Raw genomic sequence first — 12,423 nt, 5'->3', positions numbered from 1 at the left:
CCTAACTACTTATGGAATACAAAATTTGGACGGGATCTTTTACAAGTATGTGCAACATTGACATAAGTTTTGTGTTTTTCTTGTTTTTTTTTTTTTTTTTTTCGTTGTAGATCTTTCCTACCCATCAATATAATATAGTATGGGTTTCTACAGAAAGCGGAAATAAAAATAAATTTCCGTAGCTTCCCAAAGTTTTCGTTTTAAAAGATTACAACTCTACCTATACGAAAGCAACAAAATAAACAAAAAGAAGTTAGTTTGCTCAATAAGAAGCTAAATGCTGGTATATATCTCTTTCACTTCCCTTTTACAACACTACCAGTATTTTTTCTTGTGGAGAAAATACAGACTTCCCAAAGTCCCCTTGAAAACCTATCTTAGTGTTTACAACTTCACCTCCTCCTCCTTGAGTGAAGGCAAACTCGTGCTTGAATTAGCCTCTTTGTTATATTGCTTGGTCAATGACCCATCATCAGAACCGTGCCTTGACCCGTTCTTTGAACCTTTAGACCTCAAAGAAGATTTGAGTGAGCCATCACTATCTTTGGATTTTTTTCTTCGAGATTTCTTCGGTATGTTAGGAAGGCCTTGTGAGTTGGATGATTCTCCTCGTGGGCTACCACTGCTGCTTTCCTTCTGTTTTTGACGCCTTCTGGAGGACTTAGTCTTGTGGTTTGGACTCCCCATCGGGGAATCAGCTGAACCTATGCTATTGTTGTCCCATGATGCTCTCCGTCTTGATGATTTTGGCAAACCTGGTACATCTCGCCCCGGAGACTCTTTCACAACACTTCTCTTTGTGGAAGATGAATCTACAAACAACAAACCATCAAAACAAATGGCTAAGTAGAAAAATGGATATGAACTTTGCTATACTCTAATCAGGTAAGAATAGAACACATGAACCTTGTGACATAGTATCGAGGTCCTCGATTTCCCTACTAGTAGAATTAGCTACTCCATTGACTTGTACTGGAGCTGATACATTTCCAGGTGCTGGGGATTCAAACTCATTCATCTAATAACCAATTACACGAATGTCTTAGCTTACAAGAAAATATAATTCCTAACAAAAACCTATGTTTTCCTTGATTTACATTTCTACACACACCATTCTATTAGTGAAACCCACGATTTGAGCAACTGTAGAAAATTTTTAATACTGATAGGAAATATTTTATGCAACTTCAAATAAATAAAAAGCGCATGCCTTATATTTCAGTTTAATCCATAAGTTTTTGACTCCAAGATTTTAAATTTCTGGACGTTAAAGAAAAAATGCATGGTAATTAAAACGTACCCAACTTGGTGAAGTTTCAGATGGACCGTCCCAACCAATATGAACTACATGCTTAACATCTGTTGGAAACCCTATTTGTATCTCCTTGTCTTCCTCTTCATCCTCTATTTTTCACACGATAATCGAACAAAAATATCTTGTTAGTCGTTGTATAATGTTCGAGCTATTTTTTTTGTGGATGATAGAATATAATGGCAGTCTCACCAAAAATCTGGGAAATATATCTGAGGCTCTTCAATAAGCCTTTCATCTTTATCTCACACAATGAAATAATCACGTAAAAATTTGTTTTCTCAATCTTTTGTATCCATTGCAGCTAACTGTAAAAAGAAAAAAAAAATCAAAAAGCAAATAAAGAAGATTTTAATTCCAATACATGATTGATAGGAAGAATATTTTCATGAAATTACGTTTTATAATTTTCTTTTTCGAAAATTCACATTATAATTATTGATTTAAAATTCAACTTGTACAACAATTTTCATTATCAATTACCATCATGTAACAATATCTAAAATGAACAATGGTGAATTTGTATTGTTGCAAGGAGTAGCAAGCGCTACCCACGTTTCTGGATGAAATATTACACTTTGATTAAAGTTATGAGAACTTTTTGATTATACAAAACAAAAAATATAAAACGGATGAACACATACACATCAAAAGAAAAATGGAAAATAAAAAAGTTTAATCAAACCTTGAAGCGAAACTGTAAGCGAACATATAACGAAAACAATAAATTTTTGTCTTGAAATAAATAGAAGAAAGATTTATAATTGGAGGAAAACTTGTCGTGTTTGGAGTTTGGACAAGACTAGAAATTAAAACGTTAATGAAAATGTCAAAAAGAAAGAGAGGAGAATTAACGCAAGCCAAGCTTTGTATTAAGGAGTTTTAATTAAGCTTAGCTTTCGTTAATTACAGGCCAAAATTAATATGGTCTTGCTAATAAACATAAAACTATTTGATTTTTTTCATTGTCTATCTTTAGGATACTTTTTATAAGTCATTGGTTAGATTTATGTTGAACTATATTATTGGTTGTTAATTGTTATTAGAAAAGAAAAAGATAGCTTTTATTGGCTCTATCTACATTTAGCCTCTTCTCTTTGTTGAATGTTTGTGTTTGTTAGAATTTTAAGAAAGAGGTTTGTACAACCCAAATAACGAGGTAAAAAGATAATCATGGACAAATTCAAATAAGATTCACTACAACTAATTGGTGGTAGCATGAGTTCTTTTTAAGTTTATAAAATGACATATTTCGTGTAGGGCAACTCTAATGGACACTTAAACTGTGTTCATAAAACTCTTTGTTTCTTGTTAATATGGATGGATGAACGTTGAAAAATAGAGTTGGTTCTGAAAGTTGGCTATAAATATAATAGATAAAGTTGACTGAGAATAAAGCTCTAAAATATGTCTACATGGGGAATATTCATTTTATTATAAATAAATTTTTAATTTATATGATTGATACAACTCCTGACTTAGTGGTTTTTATAAGTGACACTTTATTTATTATTTCATCTATAGTATTTTAAAAAGTTAAAAATGACAATAGTTCATGGACTTTGATAAAAGAAATTATTTTCCACACTAATATTCTATATACTAAAGTTTGCCACTAATTTCTTCTAACACTCACTTAGGGTGCATATGTTAGCAGTAAAATATTGGGGTTATTGGATGAATATAATAATTGCATTACCAAAATCGTCATTAGATCAGAATTAATGCCATTTGTAAGGGAATGTTAATACTAATTGTATCGAGATTATTTGCATCTTTGTCTTGAACAATTGTTTGTAAGTGCAAATATTCCCTGAGAGAGTGGTGTTAGTCAGTTAAGACTTAGGATACCATACATCATACATGTAATTTTAGTGGGGTATGGTGTGGTTATGGTCTGTCTACTATCTTTTCTCTCAAATTTTGACTTTGCACAGTATAAGGTTGAAAATTACGACTAAGACTAGTTATGCATTAGCGTTAAATATATTAATTACTCTATCTAATTTCATTTTAAATGTCTCATTTAATTTTACATACTATTTAATTATGCATTAGTTTAATTCTTGAGTGTATAATCAAAATTTATCAAAAAAATAAATATTAATGTTAATAAAATTCATATTTAGACGAATCAAATAAGATTTTTCTTTATTATATTTGAACTTTTTTTTATGATTGCTTTTTAATTACTAATAAGAATTAAATATAAATTAATATTGATAAATAAATAATAATAAAAAACAAATAGAACACATATAGACTTATAGAGAATGAAAGAAGTATTATGCTACAAACTACAACAAAATTGCGCTTTAATCTATTTTATATTTATTTGAAAATAATATATATACTTCTTAGTTCTTACTTCCTAATTCTTACAACTCTGTAATTTAAAAAAAAAAAATCTTGCAACTCTACATATAAGCATTAAATGCAGGAAAATTAATTTACTTTTAAAAATATGAATTACACAAAAATTAATGTGATTGATGTTTACTTTTCAATAATATATTTATATTTAACTTCTTATATATAACCTTAAGATTTAACATCTTTTAAAAATATTGATCATTATATTAACCACACAAAATTATAACTTTCATACAAAAATGTATCATAACAAAATAAATTTGGTGTATTTCTATTTTATTTATTTTGCTACCATAAAGATAAATTATGGAGCAAAATTAAAGAGACGTAGAGAGTAGTACTTATCAAGATTAGGCAAGTGATAAGTTGAGCAAAATAAATTAATTACTCTTTTTAATGTTACAAGAAATTAATTACACGATCTACCAATTGAACCTTGTATTGTATATTTGCTAAGAGAAATATTCTAAAAGAGTCCAACAATTTATCTCAACTTTCACAACACATTTCATGGAGCTTTTAAATCGTCAACTCCTACACTCGCCTGCAATATCACAACATATTAAGATAAAGCGGGTGGTATTGAAAGTTTTGATATGAAAATAATACTCTCTCCGAATCAATTTAGTTGTCCCGTTTTCTTATTTGATAAAGTTTTTTTAGTTGTCTCATTTCTATTTTTGTCAATTTTTTTTTACCTAAATATCTTTAGTTCACACTGTAATTACGAATATACCCCTATATACCTTACTTATTACCCAACTACCCTTCACTACTTACCCTTTTTAATGGACCCCACACCATCCTTAATAACCGTGCCCAAGCAAATAGAACATCTAAATTGGTTCGGAGGGAGTATATAGTATTTATAAATATTAATATGCATATAATGTTTCAAATATTTGTTAATTTTTACGTCACTTTTGATCTTTACATAACCTTACTACTAAACCAATTTGAGTTTTTATGTTGGTTGTAAAATAATACTCATTTGTCCTTTTCAAGTTATCTTATTTTTTATTTTAGTATGTCCCAATAAATTTGTTTTAATTTCTTTTTAAATACGACAAAATTACTTTTACTCTCTATATTTTGTTTCTTATTTTAGATATACTACTATTTTAACCCATTATATTTAACTTTTTAATTTCCGTGACAAAAATAAATGGAGCAAAATAGCATGCAATATTATACATACCAAGAACCTATGATTGTCCTCAAGTACAGGGGCAAATATTGTGCATAATTTTTCAATCTGGGCATTAAGTTCCACACTCCCGCCTACTGAACTCATGAATTTCTTCCTTTCCGGTGCTAATTTTATGAGCACCTGCAAGTTTTTGGTAAGATTTTTATTATTATTGCATCAATGAGAAATTAAATGGTTTTAAGACGAGCAAAAAGAGTTGTAATATTTTGTTTTTAGCGTAATAAATGTGATATTAAATAAAATGATGGATTAAAATATGTGAAAGTAAAGTATTAATAAAGAATTTAAATATGTAGATTAGAGTAAAAGAAAGTGGTGGAGTATAATTTTCAAATAAGAAAATAATGCAAAATAAATAAAATAACTTAAAATAAAAATATATGCAAATTGAGAAAAAAAAAAAAAAGTTTACAATACCCTAAAAGTAGAAATTGCAACCCAACCATGCCATTTCTTTAGAGTCCTCTTATAAGAATCTGTACAAGCTTGTGTCATCGACCATTCTGGATGGTCTATTAAGTTACTAAATAGTTGTACCATAAAATCCATCGCCCTGAAAATTTAAATGTCATTATTTTATTTAAGCTATATTAAATTATAGTCTCTTTTTATTTGTCCATATTATTATAGGCGCGGCTAATCATACATATTTAAAATATAAGATATTAACGATATAATTTTCGTAATAATGAAATTAAATTACAGTCTGATATAAACAAACATAACAAATAGATAAAAAAAATATATATATAAATAAATAAGATAATGAAAGTGATAAATACCTATTTAACCAAACAAGTGCATTGGTGCAACTTGAAGTAGTTCTTGCTATTTTAGATTCAACCTCCTCTTTTGTCACACTATACAATTTATTGTATTTTGTAGGGTTTGATGCATATTTTATTTCCAATTTCTGCCAATTACAACTAATATAAATAAATAAATATGTTTAAATCTAATTTATGCAAATAACATTTGAATAAAAATGTGAGTTTTGTTTTAGTTGATCAAATATCATCTTTTTCAGACAATATCATAATACACTTTACCTTTTTATTTCCTTCTATCTAATAATGCAACATTTTTTAAAATAAACATAAGAAAAATAAAATGCATGACATGGCAAACAAATCAGTTAACATACCGTAATGTTACACGCAACATCAGCCTTTATGCATGACATTTGTGACCCAAACTTATCTGCAAGTGCAACCATTAAATAATCAACATTATTCTTTCATCTTTTAACATACTGTAATGTATGAGAATAAATAATTATTTTAAAATTATAAGTAATTACTTTAATATATTAAATATAAATAAATTAATTTAGTAGAGTTATTTTAATTATGAGACTATCTTATTTGAAAATTTATAAAAAAATTTAAATTTTAAGTTCAAAACTTCTAAAATGATAACTAAAACTTATTAAGTTTTTTAGACTCTAAATAATACTCCAATAAAACTAAAAATTGTCGGTATTTTTTATGGCATTTTAAAAAACTAACAAATATGCTAAAATTTCAAATTCCTAGTCATCATTTAAAAGTTTAAAATCACAATTAAAATTTTCTTTAACTTCATTTTTAAGGAATGAAATAGAAATAATTCATTAACTAGTTAAAACTCCATATGAATAAAGAACTTTAATTGTTAATGACTTAATGTAATTATATATGTTCAAATACAAGTATTTTGATCCTACTAGAAATTTTATTCAAATTAAAATCATAAAATTCTATCAACATCACAATTCTACGTACAGTCTAAATTACTTGCTTATTTATATATCATAGAATTGTAGAATTATAGATCAGAACAAATTTTAATAAGAATGATATACCTACCGACATACCTATAAGGGGTAAAAGTAGTTTGCACAAATCCAAAAATGGCTTGGTGAGTATAGTCCCATCTTCGGACCTTATATGTTTTACTCCTTCCGATGCACGCGTAAACAACAAAGAACCTTCCATTCTTGCACTTTAATTACTTCAATTATGCAAGATGTTTAAGAAGGGACGATAAAGATGAGAAGCTTTCACCAATCATCTGCATCATAAAATTTAAATATAATTTAATTTTAATTTAATTATTTTTCGACAAAACAAAACAAGATAAATATATAAACTAATTTATATAATATTATCTTTGTCTTCGTAAATTTGTTTTCTAGTAAAAATGAGACATGTTGAAAAAATGTTATTATCAATCACAAATTTACATGGACGGAAACTATGCAGAATAAAAAGGTATTTTTAAGAACAAATGCATTTTTCAAAAAAAAAATATCAATGGAAAATAAAATTGAAAAAAAAGGTTGCATGATTCTACAATCAATACAAAGAGTCATACATTAATTCATTAAGATGCGATTTATTTTTAATTTCTATAAACGAGATTCATTTATCGAGTATGATGATGAATTGATGATTTATTGTTATGCTATAATTTTTTGCGAGTTTAAGAGCAATAAAATTTCATTGAAAATAGGGGAAAAAGATGAAAATGCGTTACCAGGGCGATGAAAGTTGGGTACCATGAGATAGGATGGACAAGTAGATGATCAAGTTAAGATGACAAAAATAAAGAAAATTAAAAAAAAATTTAAAAAAAAAAAAATGAATATAAGTAATTTAAAAAAATTCGTTGGGTGGCAAAGAGAGATACTAATATATTATATATATTTTTTTTCTTTCAATTATTTACAATTATAGATTTATCCTAATATAAAATATATTTTTTTTTTAAATCACCTGATAATTATATTAGGTCAAGATCCACCCTGGTTTGAATACCATGTGGAAAGGAACCATACATATTTTTTCGTGGTGGGATTCCGTTTCACATCTTGCAATCAAATGAGAAACGATATTTCCCCCTGACGAACGTGACTACATACAAAAACCAAGGAAAGAAGTCCAAATACAAGCAATGCTATCATAAATCAAATGAAGAGGTGTTAGACCCTTTGCTTTATTCTCAATGGCAGTGATCACAGTCATTGCATCCCCTTCAAGATGAACATGTTGGTAACCCATGCACCTCGCAACCTCAAGACCATACAGAGCAGCAGCTGCCTCTGACGCCTCAACTGACCAATTTGCTTGACAACTTCAAGTGCCGGTAAGAAGCAGCTCACCTCTGTGGTTTCTAATAGCAATACCAAGACCCCGTGTACAACCCGTGTTAAGGTGAACGTCAAAGTTAATTTTCACCCAGCCATTACAAGGTGGTTGCCATTTTTGGAGAGAAATAATCCTTGGACTTCGACTGACCGCAATCTTCTGTGTATATGCCTTGTACTCCTTCACCATCTCTACAAAAGAAATGGAAAGCTGCATCACATTGCAATCAACAGCCTCCATAACATACTTATTCCTACCAAACCAACTTGCCCACATAGAAGCACAAATCCACTCAAACTCTTCAGAACTAGCATGGGACAGCAACCACTTGATCATCATATCCGAGTCACGTGGGGCAGCAGAGATAATCCGGCTGCATGGGTGAGAAGTCCACACAGCACACACCGTCCTGCAATCAAAAAGGGCGTGACAAAGAGATTCCGGAGCTTCATTACACCGTGGACACAAGTCAGAGAGGGTCATGTGCCTATATTTTCGAACAGCATTTACTGGGAGTGAATTTCTACACGCACGCCACAAGAAATGTATCAGCTTGGGAGGGCAAATCAGCCTCCAAATCTTCTGCCATAAGGCTCTCTCATCCCCATCGTTTGTATTATTCACTTGTTCGGGGTCATTCAGTGCACACCAATAACCAGATCTCACAGAGTACCACCCATTATTATTTGCCCACCAATACAGCCTATCTTCACTATCCCTATTAGGAAGAGGGATCGATAAAATAGCCTCTACAGAGCTTTGGTCAAAAGTGTTGCGTATCATGTCAACCCGCCATTGCATTTGTTCATGATCAATCAAATCCCCTACCAATAAGTCACCACCTGCAGCATCCATCAGAGAGGGAGATATAAAGTTGCCATCTTTTGTAATCCATTTGTCATGCAAAGTTCTAATGTTCCAACCATTACCCGCCCTCCAAATCAGCCCCTCCAGAAGAAGGGATTTTGCGCCCCAAAGACTCCTCCACGAGAAACTCGGATCAAAGCCTCTTAGCGCGTCAAGGACTCCACTATGCTTAAAGTATTTAGCATTGAGAGTAACCGCCAACAAAGAAGTGGGCTGCTCATGTAGACGCCAAATTTTCTTTGCAAGGAGGGCTTGGTTAAAGCACTTCAAGTCTCTAAAACCCATACCTCCTTTATTCTTTTTCAGACACATGTTAGACCAACTGTGCCAGTGAATTTCTCGAGTGTTCTGCGTTGACCCCCACCAGAATTGGGCCATCATAGAATGGATCTCATTAAGTAAACCATCGGGTAATCTAAAAATACTCATCATATAAGTCGGTATAGCCTGTGCAACAGCTTTGAGCAACACCTCCTTACCCGCTCTGGATAGCAATTTCTCCTTCCACCCTTGAAGTTTCTTCCAGACCTGCTCATTGAGAGATGAGAAAATGGCCTTTTTTGATCGTCCCACGATAGTCGGCAAGCCTAGATATTTTGAATGTCGTTCTACCTCCCGCACATGTAACTGCTCAATGATTGCTTGTCTAGTCGAATGAGGAACTCCCTTGCTAAAAGAAATTTCTGTTTTTTCAAAATTAACATTTTGGCCCGATGCTCTTTCATATAAGCTAATGATCTTAGCTACCTCTGAGCATTCTTGAACAGTGGCTCTAGCAAAGAGAATACTATCATCCGCAAGAAAAGGTGAGATACTGTGGGTGCCCCTCTACAAATTTGCATGCCATGTAGGTCTCTCCTTGTAATCCCTTTCCTAATCAGAGTTGAAAAAGCATCAGCACACAATATGAACAAGTAGGGGGAGATTGGATCTCCTTGTCTGAGACCACGGGAGGGAACTACTTGACCATGGATTTTCCCATTTATCTTGAAAGTAAAGGATACACTTGTTATGCAGTTCATCACTTTGCGGATCCAAGTATCACGGAAACCCATCTTTAAGAGGACTCTCTCCAAGAAACTTCACTCAACTCTATCATATGCTTTACTCATGCCTAACTTCAGTGCAAAAACATTATTCCTCCCATTTCTATGTCGCTTCATTGAGTGGAACATCTCAAAGGCAAGAAGAGCATTATCGGTAATAAGCCTCCCTGGAATAAAGGCACTCTGGTTCTCTGATACTATCTCCCCCAAGATCCCCTTAAGCCTGTTAGCTATTGTTTTCGAGATGATTTTATAGATAACATTACAACAGCTAATGGGGCGATATTCAGATAAGAATTTGGGATCATTGCATTTTGGAATGAGTGAGATACAAGTTTTGTTAATGCACTTTAGATCAAACAGGCCCCTCCAACATCTTTCAACGACTCCCACCACATCACTCCCCACAATATCCCAAAATTTTTAATAAAAAAGAGCATGAAAGCCATCCGTACCTGGATCTTTTGTAGGGTGCATCTGGAAAACAGCAGCTCTCACTTCATCAAGAGTAGGTTCAGCCTCCAACATATCATTCATCTCTATCTTTCAACTCATTTTCCATTGCTCGAATATGCCAATAAGATTCCTCCAGCTTATGAAGACTATCAAGCTTCTCCGATAAAGATTTACAATTAGTCAACATCCTAGCATCTGGAGAACACCTTTGCGCCGCCTTTAGTTTTTTCTCCGAGTCTCTAATCTTTTTCTTCAGACTGCCGAAGGTGGAATCAGCCCACTCACTCAGCTGTGGGCACAACTTTCAATTCGGAAGTCGATCTCTGCTCCTGTACAAACCCACCTGTCTGAGAATTCTTCCCCACTACAATTCCCCAGCCCCCCTGACGTTTCTTAATTTGAGCACCCCTCTTCTTCACCTTCGTCGGAAGTGAAAGGTCGGACACACTATATCTACGTTCTCCGTCCCACCTTGATCTGTAGCCACGGGAAATCTCAAAGAATCCACCTGTGTGACTTTTATATTATGGAGGGGTGAGATTATCAATGGTTTTTCCACATGGACCTCCTCCTGCACCTGTTCATCAACATTAATAATGGGCCTTTGTACCATTACACCTCCATTCTTGTCATTTTCATGGACTTGAGACATGGTGTTATCCTTCGGCTCATATCCCGATGTAGTACTACATTCTTCTGATTCTTGTCCCGATTGTTGTTGCACCGGTTTCACTACCAAGAGACATTTCTTCGTCTTTAAGGAATAAATTTCCTCCCTATTTTTGGTATACCCCTTGCGAGGCGAAGCCCTAATATCCATACCCCAACCATAGCCTTTCTCCTTTTCCTCTTCATGCACTAGAGAACAATCCTTTTCAGTGTGACTTATGTGACCACACAGAAAGCAGAAGTGAGGCAATCTCTCATACTTCAAGCCAACTTTTAAAGGCGCTCTCCCCTTTTATCCTCACCATCAGGAACCGTCGCAACGGTTGGTTATATCCATCCATATGCGAACTCTTCGAAAAGGGTTCATATCAAGAAAGTCTTCTTCGATCTCCATAAATCCCCTATCGATTTCGCGATAGAGCGTACCCTTTCCTCAGATCTCCACCCAAAAGGGAGGTTATACAGCCTAACCAAAAGAAACATATTTGTGCCCATATCCTAATAATCACTCCCTCCCGTAGGCTCCATATATGCAGTAACATGCGTTTCACTGCATCAAAGTTTAATGGTTTTTCCGTAAGTATGCGACCTACGAGTCTTAGGGAGAGTTTTTCATCAGATCGGTAACCGCCATTATCATCTAATTCAATAACATGAGACTCCTCATTCAAGAGACTCAGTTTGGAGCATTGCTCGACTAGATCCTCAGCCATGATTGCTAAGAAAACCTAGGAATCACAGGGAAAACAAGTCTCTATGGAAAAGACAAAAAAAAAAAAAAAAAAAAAAAAAAAAAAAAAAAAAAAAAAAAACTAACGCTAGAGAGAGAAGGTCTTATCAGGTTTCAATATCTTATATTTAACGTCTTTCCTAATATAAAATATGTAATAGTGAGATTATCTTATATTTCCCTCCCCTTGCAAAGATGAGCCTTTTAGGAGATTAGTTATGCGGAGAATTGTGAATCGATTTAGTTGTTGAAAATTTAAGGGTTTAATTTTTATTACCTGTACAAAAATTAATTTTTTTTTCTCTTTTATATTGCCTATTGAAAATTATTCTTATCAAAATAAAAAAATTAATTAATTCAAAACCCTACTATTGTTCAATTTGTAATTTAGATATAAAATAATTGACGACTTATTTATATTTGAAAAATCATAAATTATTCCTTTTTAGATGCTAATATTCGTTAAAACTTTCCTTTAAAATTTCATACATTTTACAGGTAAATATATAATAAAGTCAAAAACTTTAACCTTAATAGATTAGAGTCACTAACGTAAATAAATAGATCATTTTAGTGGTAGTTCACATTGATTCTTCTTCACCGATCATTTTCATTGCTTTGAATATAGCCAT

The 12,423-nt window shown here is 32.4% G+C and overlaps 2 protein-coding genes across 2 annotated transcripts; both read right to left on the bottom strand.

Annotated features, from left to right (window-relative positions):
- Positions 1–384: 384 nt before the first annotated feature.
- LOC130813620 (CRIB domain-containing protein RIC7-like) lies at positions 385–2,138 on the bottom strand. Its single transcript, XM_057679457.1, has 5 exons — positions 1,998–2,138; positions 1,505–1,620; positions 1,301–1,404; positions 907–1,018; positions 385–812 (listed from the first exon to the last, which is right to left on the bottom strand). The coding sequence occupies exons 2-5, from the start codon at positions 1,548–1,550 to the stop codon at positions 385–387; spliced, it is 690 nt and encodes a 229-aa protein (XP_057535440.1). The 5' UTR covers positions 1,551–1,620; positions 1,998–2,138.
- A 1,928-nt stretch (positions 2,139–4,066) lies between these two features.
- Positions 4,067–7,489, bottom strand: LOC130813963 (glycolipid transfer protein 1-like). The gene is made up of 7 exons (XM_057679916.1): positions 7,413–7,489; positions 6,751–6,947; positions 6,040–6,095; positions 5,678–5,808; positions 5,313–5,448; positions 4,884–5,015; positions 4,067–4,229 (listed from the first exon to the last, which is right to left on the bottom strand). Exons 2-7 carry the CDS (start codon positions 6,869–6,871, stop codon positions 4,194–4,196), a joined length of 612 nt encoding a protein of 203 aa, XP_057535899.1. The 5' UTR covers positions 6,872–6,947; positions 7,413–7,489; the 3' UTR covers positions 4,067–4,193.
- Between the last annotated feature and the right edge of the window lie 4,934 nt (positions 7,490–12,423).

Source organism: Amaranthus tricolor, chromosome 5 (assembly GCF_026212465.1).
Source record: "Amaranthus tricolor cultivar Red isolate AtriRed21 chromosome 5, ASM2621246v1, whole genome shotgun sequence".
Taxonomy (NCBI): domain Eukaryota; kingdom Viridiplantae; phylum Streptophyta; class Magnoliopsida; order Caryophyllales; family Amaranthaceae; genus Amaranthus; species Amaranthus tricolor.
The sequence above is the reverse complement of the archived record's forward strand: the minus strand, read 5'-3'. Positions and strand labels throughout refer to the sequence as shown.